At 51.9% G+C, this 18788-nt stretch overlaps 1 protein-coding gene across 12 annotated transcripts in view; it reads left to right on the top strand.

Moving 5' to 3' along the window:
- CASZ1 (castor zinc finger 1) overlaps positions 1–18788 on the top strand; it is a 200217-nt gene that overhangs the window by 122221 nt on the left and 59208 nt on the right. For 4 of the 12 annotated variants that reach the window (XM_071767110.1, XM_071767107.1, XM_071767106.1 and 1 more), the window contains one exon: positions 10173–10324. The exons of the other annotated variants lie outside the window; for them this stretch is intronic. In XM_071767110.1, coding sequence (XP_071623211.1) covers positions 10306–10324 — 19 coding nt within the window. In that variant the 5' untranslated portion in view covers positions 10173–10305. The remainder of the gene's footprint in view (positions 1–10172; positions 10325–18788) is intronic. 12 annotated transcript variants of the gene reach the window in all.

The following is an 18788-nucleotide window of genomic DNA, read 5'->3' as shown; positions in this document are numbered from 1 at the left end:
GGGCAGGGAACTGTAACTGTACGTGTAATAGCTTTGGATGTTTGCTTTTATGTGACAGTTGCTGTTCAAGCAAACAGATTGGAGAATTCCAGGCTTGCGTGGAGTTCAGGGATTTTACTGAGATGTGTTGGGCACAGGAGATGAGTGGGATGGGAGCACAGGGGGTGTTTGCAGGAGGGGAAGGGGCCGGGTGCCCTGCTCCTCCCTGCACTCATTTACCCACGGCTGAGCTGAGCCTTCCTCTCTTTCTCCTGTCCCCTTACTCTGCTCTGAGGACATTCTCCCCCAAAATCACCTCACTCACCTGCTCCCTGCTGCTCCTAGCATTGTCCTGCAGTCCCAGGAGCATCCTCTGTCCCTTTTCCCAGTCCACATGTCCTCCCCCTCCCCTCTGGTGACTGTCACTGACCCACTCAGCCCTCTCCAGCCCTGCCCCGTGCCCAGAGCCCCATCTGGAAAGCAAAGGGCTGTGTCCCCTGTGCCTGCCCTGCCTGGCTCTGGGTTCAGCTGCATCTGTCCAGAGAGAGCTGAAAGACAGAGGAATGTTTGTGCAGTGCATTTGCCAAAAGGAGAGCCTGTGAGGGGTGAGGGGCAGACTCCTTGCAGCGAAGGTGTTAACAAATAGCAGGTGATTAAACATGACAAGCAGTGACATTTCCGTGTGGGGTTCTCAGTACCAGCAATGCCAAGAATGAAGCTATAAACCCTGACATTTTGTGTTATGCACTGAGGTTTTTAATAGACATCTTTCTCTCCCTCCCCCCTGTTTATTTCTTTTATTCCTTTTTTTCTCTTCTGTCCCCTTCTCCTTTTCCCCCTCCTCTCTTTTCAGGACCCTCACCCTGATTCTGCCCCATCCCAAGTGCCCCCCCCTCCTCTTCCCACACCTCCCTCCCTGCCCTTATCTTTGCTCTCTTGCTTTACCAGCCTCATTTCTTTTGATGGCCTTCACTTTTCCTTTTGTTCCTCTCCTCCCTATTTTCTTGTTACACTTTTCCAAGCTTTTTTTTTTTGCTTTTTTTTTTGCTTTTCGTGGCGTCATTCCCTCTTCCTCACTCTTCTCTTCCTCCTCTGAGCTCGGGTCTCTGCCATATGCACACACGCTGGCAGTCTCTCACTCCCAGGCACTCCCACACTTTATTGCACACACACTGCCACTTTCCACACACTTTTCCTGCTCTCCCCCACACTCTCTCTCTCTCCTGCACCGTCTCTCACATGTGCTCGCACTTGCTCTTTTCTTTCTGTGCTTCCCCTCTCTTGCTCTTCCTTGTCTTTGTTACTCCCTTCTGCTGTCATCCTCCCTCTGCCTGTTCTTTTCCACTCTCTCCCCTTCTCCCTCCCTCTCCTTTCTCTTTTTGGGGCCTGATGTAATACTCTAACCATGGGCAGCCAGGCCAGTTGCTTGTCAGGGAGCAGGTGTCCCACCCCTGAGTGTTTTTGTTAATAACATTTTTGCCCTGACTCAGAAGGCAGCGTTTTGGAGATGGGTTGTTGGGTTTTTTTTAAGGACAGGAGCTGAGGAGGCCGTGCTTTTGGGAACAGTTGCTGGGTTTGTGCTAAAAGGACTGCAACAGTTGTTCTGCTGAGCAAGAAACGTTGGAACAACTGCAGATTCCCTCTCTCTCTCTCTCCATATCTATCCAAAGGGCATTTGGAGGTGACACCAACGCAGCGTCCCCCTTGCAGCCAGCTCTCATTGGAGCTGCTGGGCTGATGCTGGCTCTTGGCCTTAGGGACGGGGCACTCCTGCCCTACCCAGCAGCCCACTCTGCTACAAAAAAGCCTTTCCAGGTCTGCCTCTGCTGCCTTCTCCTGTTGGGGTTATGGCCACGGGATTAGCAGAGTGCCAGGGTGAGCAGAACACTCAGACACAGAGCTCTGCTCCGTAGCAGGGTCACCAGGGCTCAGTAGGAATGGCCAACTACACAATTTTGAGCACAAGAAAGTGGTCTCCAGGCACACAAAGAGAAGAAGGGTTTGGTGGTGGCCATCTAGCTCCCCAGTGCCTGGCTCACTGAGTCTCACCAGGCTGTGGTCTCCTTCACGGAGAGGCCGTGGGGCAATGTGTGCTGAATGAGGGCTGTCCCATCAGAGTCTGCCTTCTCCATCAGAGTCTGTCTTCTCCACCAAATCAGCCTGGCTCCCAGCACCAGGGTCTGAACCATCCCCATCTGGCTGGTCCCAGTGACAGTCCCCCTGCACGACCCATCACACAGTGTTGCTTGGGGACTCCAGAGGCTCTTTGAGCTGCACAGATTCCTTCTCATCCAGCTGTGGGAGTCTCTGCCTCTGCCAGCTCTCCAGGGAAGGTCTGTAGGAACCTCCTGGAGAATGTCTGAGCACAGGGTGTCTGTGCTGGGTGTTGGGGGCCTCCTGGCCCATCTCTGAGCTGGCATCTCTGTGCTGAGAGCACCCAGGGCAGACGAGAGGCTCTGGTGGGTGGACAGTGAGAGCAGAGGCTTGGGGCAGCTCCCATGTGCAGGAGGTCACAGGGGCCCCAGCGTAAAGGCTCAGCAGGTCTTTGAACTGAGTCCAGACTAAACAGAGGCTTCAGTCCCAGTATTTTCTCTTCCTTGACTCTGCAGGTTCTCTAAAAATCAAAATACTTCCCCCTCAAGACCCCGCCTTCCCATGAAAGGGCCTCTCTCTCCCTGGCTGCCCAGGTCTTATTGATCCAGCACCACAGACAGTGGCTGCAGCTCGAGTTGCCAAGTAGGGCAGATCGATAGAGACGTGGTATGGGATTTTTGGCAGCTGGGACATCCATTTGTCTTTCCTCCCCTCCTGTCATCCCAGCAGGAAACAGCCAGCATCACAGTGAAAGCAGGTGGAGCAAAGACCCATCCTTATGCTTTCCTCTCACCTTCTGCTCCCCCATCCTCCATCTGTGGGGCCACAGAAGTCCCCTCCCTGCGGGCTGCACCATCTCTCTCTGCCCCTTACCCTTTGCAATGGCCAAGTTCACTGTTTTGTACACTGGGGCAATCCTTTGGGTCACTCCAGCATTCCCAAGAGCAGGATTTGGCCTTTATTGCTTGCACAGTCTGTTTATTTAACAAGGGCCTCTTCCCTGCCTGGGTCCAACCTAAGTCCCTTCTTCTCTGCTGTGGCCATCAGTGCTGCTGTCAGCTCTCTGCAGACAGGGCAAACAAGGCATGGTGACCTGAGGGGACTTCTGAGGGACAGAGAGGGAGTTAGGGCTGGAGCTGAGGTTAGAGGCTCTGTTTCAGACTGTCCCCTTGGCAGTGGGATGGAGCTGTTGGCCATTCCTGGGCCTTCAGGTTTGCCCTGGCCATGGGCTTGGTCTGCAGCATGAGCTGGGGGAACCGGGTGCTGAGGGGAGCAGAGGGGTGCTGTGCGGGCAGCTTCCCCTGCCCCACAGTGTCAGGAGAGAGTGGTTTGCTCTGCCCTAAGATGTCCTTAACCCTTGGCAGCCCTCCTGCCTGCTGAACCTCTGACAGGTGCCGAGCGCCGCGCACAGTGAAGTTAATGAAAGGAGTATTTCGGGGAAAGGGGGGGAGGGAGGCTCTGTACTGCACCCTGGGGCCCTGGGTTTATTAATGGTGACCTGCCATTAAAGACTAAAGTGCTAACCTGGTCATATTTAGCAGTTTTCAATGGTATCCCAGTGGCCTCTGCCTGCAATATCAACTCCTGCCTTCCCCCCCAGCCCCGGGCCGGCAGGAGCTGACTCCAGAGTTTCTCTGCTACGATGAGCCTGGTGGGCAGCACTAAGAAGTCTCTGTGCTGCTGCTGCCAGACAGATTTCCACCCCCTCCTGCTGCTCCGAGCAGCTTCCCCCTCTTACTGCCAGGTCTTCAGCCAGGGAGCGCTTGGAAAAAAAGGACTGAATCCTGGCATCTTCTTGATCTCCTTCAGTCAGACGGAGCTTGGGGTCAATAGGAGAGGGAGGTTTGCCAGTGTGAAGCTCGTAGGATTTGGCCATGAAGGAGAAACATGCTCAGGCTCTGCAAAGTGCTTCCAGAGAGCTCTCCGAGAAGGCGCTGGCAAATTATCCCTCCGAGGTGGCAGGCTGGGAAATGAGGCAGCAGCTCTGCCAGACCTGATTAAAACAGGACTTGAGGGTAACAGCTTGAGGTCAGAGCAGGAGGGCAGCTCTCGCTGCTACTGTCCCTCTTTGCTCCAGTCCAAGAGGGACTTGGAGAACCCAAGCATGGGGGGATGTCCCCTAGGGGACAGCAGCAGTTGGATATTGCAGTGACAGGCACTTTAGAAAGATGCTGGGGGTTGCTGCTGGTCCAGGCAGGGATCAATGTTAGCAGAAGGAAGAAAAAAAAAGCCCAAAGTCTCCTTGAAGCTAATTCTGGTCTTGATGCCTCCCCAGAAGCAAGATCCTGTTGTGCTCTGCGTGCCAACTGAGATTATTGCCTTCCCTGATCGCTTCTTCCTGGATTAAAAACCCAGCACAGAGTGTTTTGCCATGTGTTATTCCCGGATCCCCACTGGAAGCTCCCCGTGGTGCAGCCCCTGGCAGAAGGATGGGGAATCAGAGGGCATCTCCTGCTGCTGAGGAGGGGAGGTGGGGATGTGCTGCTCCCCTCTCTCCTCTCTTTTTGCCCTGGGGTGATGGCACCAAGAGCGAGGCTGTGAGGGATTTTCCCCTCTCCAGCAAGCCCTGTAAGCCCTGGATCCCTCGTCCTCACAACCCTGCCCTTCGTGTGGGCATGTTTGGCAATGTGGGCTGCAGGCCATTTCCCAGCAGAGCCAGGGAAGGCAGGGGCCTTGTTCCAGTGGGGAGCTCCAGCCCTCCCAGCCTCCCAACAGGAGGAGTGCCGGGTTGGCAGCCAGGCTGGGGGCAATCCTCGCTCTCTCCTTTGGCTCTGTGCCCCAGCTGATCTGCAGCCAGGTTTTGCTGTAATCCCTACATCCTGTTGCAGGTCCTTAATCAGCTGGAGCCAGCCTGGAAAAAAAAAAACCAAAACAAAAAACCAACCAAAAACCCACATAACAAAACAACACAACAATAACAACAAAAAAAACCCCAAAACCACCCAAACCCTAAACTGTTGTGGTTAAAGCTCCCCTCTTCTGGGCAGTGGGGAGCAGCCTCCTGGGCTCCTGGTGGGAGGCTGGAAGGGCTGGGAGAGATCCCAGCTCCCTTGGCAGGGATGGAAGCAGAGGAAAGGGTAAGTGTGTGTTTGTGCTGGGGGTTCCAGCAGGACCCACTTCTTCCTTTTGCCCTGCAGAGGGGGTGGCTCTGGGTTCGAGATGTTCACTCCTGTTCTACCCCCACCAGCACAGCTGGGGCTGCCACCCCCTCAGCCCCCACTGAAACTCTCTGGGTTGTTGTTGAGTTGTTTTTTTTCCCCGTTTAATGCATAGAATAACACTGATGGGTCTGAACAGCTCCAGCCAGGCGACGAGGGGAAAGAATAACAAGCTCCTGAATGTCAGGCAAAATTATGGGCCATTGCTATTTAGGGTGAGTCTGGTGGATTTAGGGCCTCTCTGTTCTATTGTCCCAGCTGCTCTGAGCATTGGAGCAGGCGAGACACAAGTCGGGAGTTTTATTGCAGAGCATGTGGAGGCCAAGGTTGGTTCTGAGCCTTTCTGGGGTTGAATGGCAGTGGGGGGGGACAGGGCATGGTTTCTGTTGGGAAGTTGGTGAGATGTGGTACTGGGAGGTGGTAGGAAAATGCAAGTTCTGGATCATCCTGCTGAGAAGAGAGCTCCTTTGCTTCCTGCTCTGTGTCAGGATTCAACTCCAGATGCTCATCAAACTCCCCAGGTCTGTGCAGTGTTGGTCTCCATCTGCTGGACCTTGGCTGGATGTCTGGTCACCACCCTCTGCAGGACCCTCCCTGGGCAGACCTGGATGGTCTCCTTTCTGCATCTTGGCAGCACACAGCTGTTCAGCCCCTCGTTTTCACACCCTTCTCTTGTAAAGCATCCAGGGAGGTAGTTTGGATGACAGATAGTGTGTAAATGGGGATTAGGGGGTTCGGTGCCATCTCTTGGATTGCTTTTGGCTGGCACTGGTGATGTAACCAGGGCTGGCTCCCTGCTGGCATTGCCTGCCAGGTACTGGGAGAAAGGGCCCAGAGGAACTGTGCAAGAGAACACAGAAAGGATGAAGAAAGTGCTCTAGAGGGTGACAGAAGTGGGTTGTTCATGGGAAAGTGTAGTCTGTGTGAGTCCTGAGCAGGGTGTATCCTAAGCTTCCAGATTTTGGCAAACACATTATGTCCCATGCCAGTGCAGGGAGGAGATGCAGGGAGTAAGAAAGCTGTTCTTGCCCGGCTGTCTTCACAGGCGTGAGGCTCAGCAGGGTGAATTCTTTGCTTCTTTGGGGCTCTTTTTATTTGACCGGATTAAAAAGCCTATTTGAGTTTCTTAAACCATTTAATCTAAAATCCCCAGGTAGATGCGCCATTGGATTCAGTTTTAAGCTTATAAACAAAATAGGTCTGTGTTTGTCTCTTCTTCATGTTGTTCTAAAGAAGCAAGGATTTGACCTGTCCTCCCTGGAGCTGGGAAGGGGAGGGGGAATTGGGCTTCTTGTGCTTACGAATCCCCTTGAGCTTTCTGAAGGTTCTGGGGTGCTGGGGTGACCTTCTGCAGCTCCAGGGTGGGGGAATGTGTGGCCTGGGCAGGTGGTGGGCTGAGGGAGCAGAGGCCAAGCTCTTCTGGATGGATTAAATGCCTGAATTGGTTCCCTCAGAACCTACATGGAGTGCTGGGCGTGTGTCAAATCCCATTAAGACCATTGCTGTGTGGGGAGATGAGAAAGGAGGAGACCATAGGAAATAGGAGAAAATGGGAGAAAAGCATTCTGCAATGTGATCCACTGGAGCAATCTGAGTAATTCTTTCCTCTTCCTCCAGCCTTTTGAGAGGAGGTAGCTCTCCTCTGCATGCCCAGCTCCTTAACCCTCTTCCCAGGTTTCCTCCTGTGCCCATCCTCTCCACCCACTTGGGGTTCTTGTCTCCTTTCCAGCTCTGTATGGTTTTATTGCTGCCACTCCCTGCACTTCTGAGGAGGTTTCATGGATGTGAGACCAGTTGGGACTGCTCTCAGATCAGCCCAAAATGGGACAGTTCATGGTTTGTGTTTACAGGAGGGAGGTGCTAATGGTGCCTACGGGAGCTACGGGAATGTCTCAGCTCCATGGTCCCCAGTGTCATGTTTCTGACAGTGGCTGGTGCCAGATGCTCTGAAGGAAGGTACCAAACCCCACAGCAGGCAGAGGGAACATGATCCCTCCCTCTGTCCCCTCGATGTCCTTTCCATGTGTCCAGCAGAAAGCAGCCCACATCAGGGATGCCTGCAGCAGCAGCACTCAGTCCAGCCCTCCCAGTAAAGGTGTCCCTTCCAGATGTTGTCCCCAGTGCTGGCAGCCCCAGCAGAAAGGAGCTGTCTGCTGTCCCAGCTCCTCCTGCAGCCGTGGGAATGCTGGTGGCAGCGCGGCCATGGGAAGGCCAGGAGGACAGGTTGTCCCTTCCCTCCTCCTGAGCCTTGGCTGGGAGCAGAGCCCTCCTGTGTCCTGGGCTCTCAAGGAGATGCTTTATGAAAGGGGATGGTGGGAAGAAGGCTTTTTCCTTCCCTACCCCCTTCTCCCAAGGACCTGGAGACAGACAGAGGGATGGGCATCTGTCCGGTGGCAGCTTGGATAGGAGGGAGCCCTGTTGGGTTTGCCGAGGGAGCCTCTTTCTATATGGAAATGAAGAATTTAGGCTAATGGAGCTCAACCATCTCTAATTTTGCGATGGCAGGAGGATTTTGATTGAAAGTAATTAAGCAAGCTAGCTGTAAAATTAATTAAAGCAAAAGGGGGGGATTTTTTTATTGGATTGGATAGCGATATAGCGGCTGTCAAATGGGGGACGGATGGGGGTGACCTGAATTCTCTGCCCTCCCTCCTCCCACTCGGGACGTTTATGTCACTTTAATCTCCTTACAGCGGCTGGTGTGCATTTGTTTGAAATAATCAAGGAAATATGGTCAGAAATTGTCAGCTTTCAGATCTAATTTACCTGACAGCCCTGCGCGGACCAGTAAGCCTGTGCGTGTGTGAGTGTGTGTGTGGTGTGTGTGGTCATGGAGGACTCCTTGTCTCCCTTCTCCCCCCTTTTTTTCTTCATCCTGTCTTCTCTTGGTTCCTAGCAAAAATACTTCTGACACTGGGACTGCCCAGCACCTCTCAGGAAAAGCACTAAGTTTGAAAATTTTCCTCTGGTCCCTTCTCCACCCCCACCTTCCCATCACTGCCTCCTCCCAACCTGCTGCCTCATCCTTGCACCATAACCAGCTTTAGGGTTTAGGCAATATAGGATTAGGGGAGGTGGCTGTAATTCGTTATTCCAGATGGCTGGCAACTGCTAAACCCACTGTTACAAATACTGAGTTATAAAAATACTTAAATTAGGCCCTTTGTTTCAGCCCGTGCCCCTGCCAGGCAGCTCTCCCAGTGTCCTGCCGGGAGCTCAGCTTCCACAGCACACATCAGGGACTCTCCAGACTGTAACAATGTTGGGGAGAGGCTTCTTCTGGCTCACACCTCTCTGGATTCCTGTGCTCAGCTCCATCTGCTTCGTTTTGCCTTTAGCACTTGGAGAGATCCTGCAGTGAGCAAGAGCCTTGGTCTACATGGGTGAAGGCCCTGATCCAGGGACATATGGATGCTGGAGCTCTCCTGCATCTCCCCGGGGGTGCATCCTCTCAGCAGAGATCCAAGTTCCCCAGTCTGGACCCTGCCTGTACCCAGTGACCTGAGCTCAGGGTGATGGGCACGGGGGAGGGAGGGCAACTGCCAGGGGGGAGCAGTGTTTCTGCAGAGCTGCCCCAGTGCCTCACTTCTGTCTTGCTAGGCTGACTCTTGGAGTTATTATTTATTATTTATTATTGTTCATTAAGTGCTGACAGAGTTGGGGCTTTTGTTTGTTTTGTTTGGGTCTCCATTTAGAGGCCTTGGCTCAGGCAGGCTTCAGTGCCAAGACCTCAGGCACTTTGACAATTACAGCCCATGATCCCATGGTATTGTTTATGTAATGACGTGCAGTCCCAAGGGATTCTGCAGCCTTTCTTAGACCAGAGCACCCAGCACCTGGCAGGGAGAGTGCAGGGCAAGTGCTGGCCCCTGGTGCCAAGGAAAATCTCCGGGCTCTATGTGCTAGAGGTTCATTAATGTGGAGACAGAGCTTGCAGCAAGGATCCCCGTGCAGGGAAGTTGGTTAAGCTGCCTCAGGAGCAGAGGATTCATCCTGCCAGGGGCTGGGTGGCTGTGGGGTATCTTGGGGGCTCAGCCTTGATGCTCTTGGTTCCCCTGTCTGTCTCACAGCTTATGTGTTCTGTCCCTGGAGTGTCCCAGAGCTCCCCAGGGCATCCCAGCACTGGCACTGAAACTTCTGCCCTGTTAAGCAGATGTGTGGAGGGCACCTCACCAGCTCTGTGACCTGCTGGGTAGGGATAGGACATGGTCCTGCCATGGGCTGTGAGGTGGGTGATGAGCTCATCACCATGTTTCTCAGGTTTATTTCCAGCTTTGCCACTGATTTGCTCTGTGGCTGTGGCTGTGCAAGTGCACAGCTTTGTGCCAGTGCTTCCTCATCAGTGTAATGGGTGTAATTCAGCTCCTCTGATTGAAGGTAGTGCTGAACACCACACTTAGTGTGCTGGCAGATTTTTTTTCTTTTGTTTAAAATTTCTTTCCAAAGAAAAGGAGGTAAGTCCCTCTTTTAGAGTGCTCATTGCCATATTTATTGTATGTCAAATACGTGTGGATTAAAATCTCTACAATGTCAAACCCTTTCTTTGTGGGGACAGGTCTGCTGAGAAGTGTTGGCTTCCCACAAAACTTGCAGAAGCAGAGTGACAAAGTGAAGACAAAGTGCTTCTTAGCCTGCAGTCTCATCCATATTCAGCAAAACGTGGGACTTGCAGGATGTGACACTGCTGATCTTCAATATTAATTAAAAATATAACAGGATACAATATCAAGAATAATCTAAATAATTCCATGGCCTGTTAACCAAAGGAGAGCTTGAGTTCTGGGATGTGGACCAGGCTACCACTGATGATGGTATCTAAAGTCATTGGTGTCTGGAAGAAGGGTCAATGCTACACTGGTTGCCCCTGTTTCCTTCTGCAGATTGCAAGACCAGGTGATTAAGTGTGCAGTAGATAATTTTCTAACATAACATTCCCTACAGGCAGCCACTGGCATTGCTGTAGAGGCATCCTGAACGACGTGTTGGAAAAAGAAGTGCACAGGACAGTCTGTCTGCATTGTGAAAATGTTTGAGACCCCCATGCAAAGCTGTGCTCTGTTCTGACTCCTCAGACATGGCCGAGGAAAATGCACGTGAGTGCTGACCTGGGGGCACACTCTGTTGTTCTGTCTGTACCTACCTGTACCTGTTCACCACATCTCCCTTCTCAACCACTGCTTCTTTTGCTGCAAATGAGTCTGGAGACCCTGACTCCAGCACAGCCAGGAGCTGGGAAAAAAGCCTGTAGTTGAGGGAATGGGGTGAAAAGTTCAGATTTGGGTGCTGTGTCCTTTTTGCTGTTTGATGTGAGTGGCAGTGGAAAGCCATAAGCTTGGTCCTCCTGTCACTGACGTGGTGTCAGCTCGGAGAATCCTTCTGAGCTTAGAGTGACAGTGACAACAGAGCTGTGAGAGGGATGGATCCCAGAGAGTCTGGAAGAGGAGAGCTGAGGACTGGGCTGGGATATTTGACGTGTTGATTTTGCTTGTGCTCAGGACTGGAGATGAGCTGCTCATCCTCAGCCTGTGGGGCAGGGGAGTCCTGCAGAAAGCAGCCTGGCAGCTCAGCTCATGTCAGCTCAGAGAAACCCTGAGCATGTGCAAAGAGGAGATGTCCAGGAGTGAGAGATGGCAGAGGCTCCTGTGTCTGCTTTTCCTGGGGAGGCAATTGAGGCTGTGGAGCTGCTGCCTCTCACTCAGCATCTTGCTCCAGTGCTGAATTCTGGCTGCTGTTCCCCTGCATCCAGCTGGCTTGGGGCAGAGAAGGAGAAAAAGCCAGAGGTAGCAGCTCAGCTGATCAGGGGGTTTCAGGCAGGGGTTGCCCTGCCTGACCTGCAGTGGATTCAGGGGCTTTCTATAGAAATTGTCTCCCAAGGGCAAGTCTGAACAAGCCAGTTCTCTTAATTTCCCATGGAGACAGAAAAGCCACTGAGAAAATAAAAATGTTGCAATAGAAAGTTTGGGGATAAGAGGGCATATTGCTGGCCAAACAAGACTCTATTTGGTGATACATTTGTCCTCTCTTTTACCTCCCTGATGGTGAGACCTGAGGGCCCTGTGAGGATTCAGGACAGGCTTTTGTGAGGCCATCCTGGGTGGGGAAAAGGGTGCTGAATGGGGTGGAGGGCAGCAGGGGAGGCCTGGGGAGCCCTGGGTCACTCTGGCAGCTCATCTGCTGGGGCCCAGTTAAAACACAAGTGGAAGGGAAAAGGGCACCAGTCTGTCTCACACTCACCTTCTCCCCCCTCCCTTCCATCTCCAACCTCCCTGGAGCACCGTGCAAGTTTATCAGTTTATGCCAGAATGCAGAAAAATCACTGAGGTTGGCAAGGTCCTGGGTTCATTAATTCTGAACCCTGATTTTCCAGCCCCCCACTCGTTTGCAGGGCTGTCACTGCTCACCACCTGGCTTATTAAACCAGCACCTTTGAAACCCAGGCTGAATTCAGATTCATAACATCTGATTCCCCCACGTCCCTCACTCCCCCAGTGCCTAGAGAACTTCTTATTAAAAATCACCATTAGAATTGTCTGGGAAGTCACATTTTTAGCATGTTCCTGCAGTTCTTGGGAGCTGAGCTCTTTCACAGACCACAGAGTAAACCTTGAGTATCTCTGCTATTTACTCCACACTACAGAGGACTCAAAAATGCTCCTGCAGGACCAGTATGTCCTCAGGAAGACCAGTGGATCCCAGCCATGGTTGCCTCTGGGGGGAAGGAGTTCTGTACAAGGCTGGGGATGAACGATCCAAAGGCAGCGGATCCCAGTCCTGGGACAGGAGCTGCCAGCAGGGATCCTGCAGTGTCTGCAGGGACCCAAATCCCTCTCCTCTGCAGTTTCTGGAGGTGGCTTCTTCTCCCAGCCCTGCTGGAAGAGGAGGTGGAGGAAGCAAAGGCCAGGAAATGGGTTGCTTGAGTGTTTTACAGGGCCCCGGTGGTGTGCATTGGTTGGAGGGCAGGAGGAGCAAAGTAGCCAGGATCCCTCATCAGTGTTTGTGGCTTCTTTTAGTTGGTGGCTGTTTGTCAGTAAGTGACAGAGTTGAGCTGGATAGCACTGAGCTGCTGGAAGTAGAATGAGACCTGTTGACTTTGAGGAGCTTGAAATGTGTCTGCTCTGCAGTGCCAGCAGAGCAGCTGCAGACACAACCTGGTTAGTTCACCATTGAGGAAGCAGAGGACAGAGCCCTCCTTACTGGTGAGGGAACTGAACTGGACTCAACTTCATAGACTGCTCCAAAGCCAAGCCTGGGGTATTTGGAGTATGTTTTTATTTGCAGAGTGGAGTTGCAGGACAGGTACATGGCTGTGAGCTGGCAGGTTACCTGTGGGAGGGATGAGCAGGCTGGCTTTGAGTGTCCTCACTTGGGTGACTTGTACTGGTGCAATACTGGGACTTCTGGGGACATCTGTGGTGGTTCACAGAGCTGCCTCAGGCTCCATTTGGGAGCTGAGTTTTTAGTTTGGGAGAATTTCCCTCCTCCTGCCTGCACCCCAGCAGAGGAGGGAAGGGAGGCTGCAGGCAGACTGGGAGCAGCTCGTGCCGGGCAGTCCCCACGTGTGTCCTGGTGGCAATGGGGCAGCTCTCCAACCCTGGGGAGAGCCCAGGGTGCAAAGTCCCAGCCCTGGGGGAGAGCTTTGTGCAAGAGGGCTCAAGGCAGCAGTCCCTGAGTTCACTGCACAGGAGGAACACCCTTACAGAGCTGTCTTGTTGTTTGCAAACTGAGCGGTCGTACTGGAAGAGATTTAGCAAACATGGGGCTGCACAATGCTGTGTGCACTGAGTCACACATCAGGGCTAGAGCCAACTAGCACTGTGAGCTACCGAGGCAAACATTTGAGAATAGTTACAATAGGCACCAAAAATATCTTCAAATGAGATCTTTCTGCATTGCTGCATGTTGGGTAACAGGGAGAGCTGACAACCTAAGCTTAAACTCTGCCCACATGCTCAAGAGTTTGTCCTGAGCAAGGCAGGCAACTGGGGTGGGAACAAAACAGAGGAAAAGGAGTTTTGCTCCTATAAAGAGAACCCTGATTACCCAGTTTCACAGGGGTTGGAAAGGTTCTTCTCTGGTGGAAGAGATGGGGTTGTGGTCCTGCATAGCAAGGTAGGCTCTGGTGTTTGGTGCTGTGGTCTTGGCTCTGACTGCATTTCAGGAGGAAATGGCCCCAGAATCATTAAATACCCTGTTGGATCTGCAGCTCAGAGCTCCCCAGACCTACACCAGGCCAGGCAGGTTCAGTCCCTACAAGATGTCTTCTCCTGTCTGCTTTTAAAGCTCCCAAGCAAGGGGGCTGTGCCTGGGGTCTCTGGTAAAAGATTGCAAGATTGTCTCAGGGGTTTGCTCTGTGCTTGCTCTTTCCTCTCTGTCACTGCTTTAAACTAAAGGAGCTGCTTCCCCAAAGCCCAGGTCTGGTTTCAGAGACACAGTTCCCCGAACTCAGATTTTGGGGGCTTGTCCAGGCCTTCTCAGCAGAATGGGAGCACAGGCAGGGAAGGCTCTGGGTGCTGTCTGGTGCAGACTGGGTGCAGGGCTGGTAGCAAGCACTGAATCCAACTCAGCCTCCTGTCAAGTGACCTTTCAGCATCCTTTTCCCAGTCTCCCTGTCCCCTTCCCTCCTACCCCTTGCCTGGGATCACACCTCAGCCTGGCCGTGGCCCTTTCCCAGTTTCCAGCACACCAACTCTCCCCCTGGTTTTGCAGCCTCTTTTTTTCTGCCAGCACAGGGCACTGAAAAGTGCTGGCACTGCCAAAAACCCTGTGTGCACTACGACTCCCCAAACATCCCTTTATTTTTATTGTTCTGTTAATTACTGTTTAAACTTTAATAAGTCACTTCGTCAGGAGGGGGGACCTGCAGTGAGGTTTCTGTGCAAACACTGGGCCCGGCAGTGACTCTGGTGTAACATAACCCTTTATACAATGTGGGAATGTTTAGACTGTAACAGAAACTTGTTATTTTAATGACAGTTAAAGGGGGAAAAAAAAGAAAGGAGCGAATGAAAAAGGGAAGCAAGTTTGTTGGGGAAATGGCTCATCTCAATCTCTCTGTCTGGCCTCTTTTCTCTTGGCTTTAATGAGAGCTGGGTGAGGAGGCTTTATGGCTTCTGTTGAAGCAAGTCTTGTTCCCAGAGATGCCCTACACCAGGCAGTATGTGGTCCCCTCTGTTCTGCAGGGTAAGGCTAACAGCAGAGAGATGCTGATGGAAGCAGCGGGGCTTGATTTTGCTCAGAGGCAGCAGCAGATGCCTAAAGCCAATTTGAGCTCAGTCTAATTATTCTGACCCACACAAGAGACTTTCCCCTTCGATTCAGAGCTTCTTCCACTGCTGAAGTTTTTTAGGGGCTATGCTGAAACAGATACTGGCATGCCATAGATAAGAGGGTCCAGTTCTCATGGAAAAATGGACCTTCAAGCTGGAAAATGCTCTTCAAAAGGAGAAACCCTTAGGGACACCTGAGAGGGGGAAAGAGAATGAGGGGACCTGGCTCATCCTCTTGGCAGAGGGAGGACAGAGGGTCCACAGGCATCCTTGATTTCAGATTGTGACTGTTGACATCTTTATTGCTTTGAGGTAGTGGAGGGTTCCTGTGCAGTGGCTGATGTCCCTGCGTCACAGCACTGAAGTCACCTCCAGGTTTGGCTTGGCTATATTTAGCACTCACTATAGACAAGACCATATAGAGTGATATATATGATCTGAAAACCTTCAACTTCTACTGACCTCTCTGCTGCTAGAGTGAAATCCCTAAAATCTGTACAGTCTGGATGAGTGAATGACGCAAGACCAGGAGAAGGGAGAGCTCCCACCTTTTCCCTGGCAGGTTTCGTGTTTCCCTTTCCCCAGGTTGGTCCCGGGTGATGCTGGTCCCATGAGCACAGTGTTCTCTGCCAGCCCTGGGTGGGGGGACCACAGGGACTGAGGGAAGAGGGGTGTGAAGAGGGGTGCAGGTGGGGGCACAAGAGTTTTGACAGGAGGAGGAAGCTGGAGTGGTGTTGGGAACTTGAGGAAAGGAAGAGGATGATAAGGCTGAGGCTGGCAAGGGGAATGGGGAGACAAAGGGCAGAACTTTGGAGGGGAAGGAAATTCAGGAGCTCTTTGCTGGAAGCAGAGCCTTTCAGAGCATCAAGAACCTTCCTCAGGCACCAGCTCATTGCCAGGAGTCCTCTTCCTCTGTGCAGAGACCAGACTCTCCCCTTTGCTGAGTTTCTCACCAAAGCAGGAGCCTGGGGGACTTGCACTCCATAAAGCTCTTTGTTGAGGGTGAGTGTAGGGTAGATCAGGAGGGGATGAAATCATGGGCCTCCAGGGACTCTGTTTTCCCAAGTGGGTGAGCAGGCCAAAAGGGTTTATGCTTTCCTCTCCCGTTGCTGGGGTTGTGATTGTTATTGATTGGGTTTGCTGTTCTCGGCACTTTGTGTTTTTCCAGCTGAGTGTTGGCTGCCCCTTGAATTTTTAAAATTTTTTATTTTTTTTTAACCTCTGCTTTAGTTCAGATACCCACAAACATTGCACGTGTGGCAGGGGGGAATTCAGCCCTGTGCTGGCTGGCTCTGTGTGGCTGGGCTGAGCCTGCTCCGGGGCTGCTCGTGGTTGGGAGTGTGGAGGGGGCTGTGTAAGGTACCAGTAACGTTCCCATGCTGTCAATAGGATTAAATCCATACGTCTTTTTTATCTCTGGAAATGTGTCATACAAAAAGGAGAAGAAATCTGCTCTTGTTGAAAAAACAGTGTAAGGGCTTCACGCTGAACCCAATGATGGGAAGGTTCATGGGGACTGTGTGTTTGACAGGGGTTGCATAAGCTTCAACCCCAAAGACAGAGAAATAGTTTTCTTTGGTTTCCAACGTGTGAACGTGACTTTCAGAGCCCACCAAGCCCCTGGTGCTGACCTGCTCTTGCTCCAGCCTGGTCTGCTGGGTCCCTCCTCCCCAGAGCTGTGCCTGCTCAGGGGGCCAGTGGCAGGAGCCATCCCTTTAGGAATGGCATTTTCCAGGTTCCTGTGTGAGGCTGAACATGTCCCAGCTGCAAAAAATAACCTATATTACCCTGTGGAAACAGGAGCAGCAGCGACACATCTGTCTGGTCTGGGCAGAGCCAGCTTGTAACTAATGCCCCAAAGGGGCAGCGAGTGACTTGTCAGCGTGCAGAGACCCAACACGGAGCCCTTTGGGGAGGAGCAGCCCCCCAGAGGGGCCAAACTCTGCAGGGTGCAGAGCCACAGATACCTCTGGGCCTCTGGTGGGACCGGTGGGTTCCGGGGAGACGTTAACGTTGAGAGGCTCCTCGGGGCCAGCCGTGGGGTGGGCGCTGCCGGGCACCCACCTCCCCCCTTCAGCAGCCTCCCCTGTGGCCAGCGGGGTCACTTTGGTTGGAGAGCAGAAGCTGAGCTCAAGGATAGAGCCCCCTGGACGGAGCCAAGGAGCCGCTGTATAAAAAACGCTGAGGTTTTCCTTTTCTGTACAGCGCGTTTCCCTAAATTGCCTTTGACTGTGTGCATCGCTAATGAAAGTTTATGCCCTTGTTAGAAGGACAGGCAGGTCCATTCCAGTTAGGGCTGGGTCTATCCTTCTGCCAACTGCCCTCCCCAGCACACACACACACACACACACACACACACTTGCTCACTCTCCCTGGTGAATAAGTGGAGGCTGTTATAAAAAAAAAAAAAAAAAAAAAAGAAAAAGAGGAGGGGAAAAAAAAAAATTTCCATATTTGTGTAAGTTGCTTTAAAAGCGTTTTATCATGTCATAAAAAAAAAGGAAAGTACTCTCGGAAATTGATCCTGCACACGAGCCCATTGGACAGAAGGACGTCGGGATGTTAATGGCTATTTTGCTCCAGGGTGGCTTATTAAAAAATTTATACATAAATGCTTAAAATTGCATAAATTATTTAAAAAAAAAACATAGTAAGCAATTTGCAATCCCGATCCACTTTTCCTCTTTTTCTTTCCCTCGTCATCCTTCTCTTCCCTTCTTTCTTACAAAAAAAAAAAAAAAAAAAAAAAAATTCCTTCCCCCTCTTCCCCTCTTCTCACCCGTCCCCTCCCTGTCTGAAAATGTGATGCGTCCAAAATTGTACATGTGTGTGTGTGTGAAATAAATATGATTTTAAATGTGACCCGCCACTGGGCAGCAGAGCTAGCTACAAGGGGGGAGAAAAAAAAAAGAAAATAGGAGAAAAAAAAAAAAAAAAAAAAAAAAAAGGGGAGAAGAAAAAAGAAAAGAAAGAAAGAAGTTTGGATATGATGAGTGTTTCTCACAGGCGTGGAATGTCACCCACATATCCTGGAGATTGTACTGGGGAGGTTTATGATGGTTTCCCATTGATTTGTTTCCCCGACGCAGCTGCCGACCTCTATTGAGGGACAAACATAATCAGCACTGACGCAAATTAGATGGTTATTCGTTTTGAAAATTGACAGAAAAACAATAAAAAAGATGAAATGCTCCCAAATCAATAGATATAATGAAATTCAAATAATCCGAGAGATGAGGTCTCCATGGCAACTGATAATGTGGAAAAGAAAACAATTTAATAAAGGACAGACACACTTTGAAAACAGATTGGGCAAAGGGAAGGCGGGGGGGCGAGGGAGCAAGGGGGGCCGTGGGTTGGGTGGTGGTGGGAGGGGGCAGCGGGAGGAGGTGGTGGTGGGGAGCCCGAGCTCTGCCTCTCCGGTTGGTTAGCGGTGCTGTAGTGAAGGATCACTGTCCATCCCAAGGACGCTTGCCATAATTAAGAGAGGCTTTCGGTCCAGAAAGTGCAGATTCAGGTTTTAATACACAAAATTATTTCAGGAGCACTGAATCGGAAAGTCGTTTGTTATGACCTTCCTGAGAGGCCTGGAGCAGGGCATGTTGGAGGCGCGGCGGCTGAGCCAGCTGAGTTATGGCATATTTGTGTTTTTATAGTGCGGAGGGGAGGGGGGAAGGGGGGAAGAAGGTTAAACAGTATTTACAGCTCAGTTGTTTTCAGAAAGGAAAGAGAAATAGAGTTCATGAAAAGATGCGAGTGGAAGAGAGAGGGAGAGGGAGAGATCCCCTGCCCGGCACACACACTCCGCTGGGACGCCAGCTCCAGGGAGACTCTCACCGCTGCTCTGTTTGCTTTAAGGTGTGAGGTGCAGAGGGGCTGGGGGTGAAGAGGGGCTCTGGTGGGATGGGGAATGTGTCTGTCCCTGCTGCCCAGGCTGTCTGTCTGCAGGGGCCGGCTGGGAGCACACTGACTCCTCACTCCAAGCTGCAGAATAAACCACTCCTGGCACGTGGGGCTCATCCTGAAACGTGTGAGGGGGTGTGAAGGTGTGAGGGTGTGTGAGGGTGTTTGAAGGTGTGATTGTGTGTGTGTGAATGTGTGAGTGAGCACAGGGTGCTCTGTGCTGTGGGCTGGCCAGGAGTGGGTGCTGCCCACGTGTACGGGGCTGAGCAGAGCTGGGTGCCTGGGGGTGTCCCCCATGGGGAGGTGCATGCACCGTGTGTCCATCTGGGCACAGTGTGTGGATTCATCCTGGTGCAGGCACAGGTTACACAGACATTTGTGTGCACTA

The sequence above is a fragment of the Heliangelus exortis genome, chromosome 23 (assembly GCF_036169615.1).
Source record: "Heliangelus exortis chromosome 23, bHelExo1.hap1, whole genome shotgun sequence".
Classification (NCBI taxonomy): Eukaryota; Metazoa; Chordata; class Aves; order Apodiformes; family Trochilidae; genus Heliangelus; species Heliangelus exortis.
The sequence above is the reverse complement of the archived record's forward strand: the minus strand, read 5'-3'. Positions and strand labels throughout refer to the sequence as shown.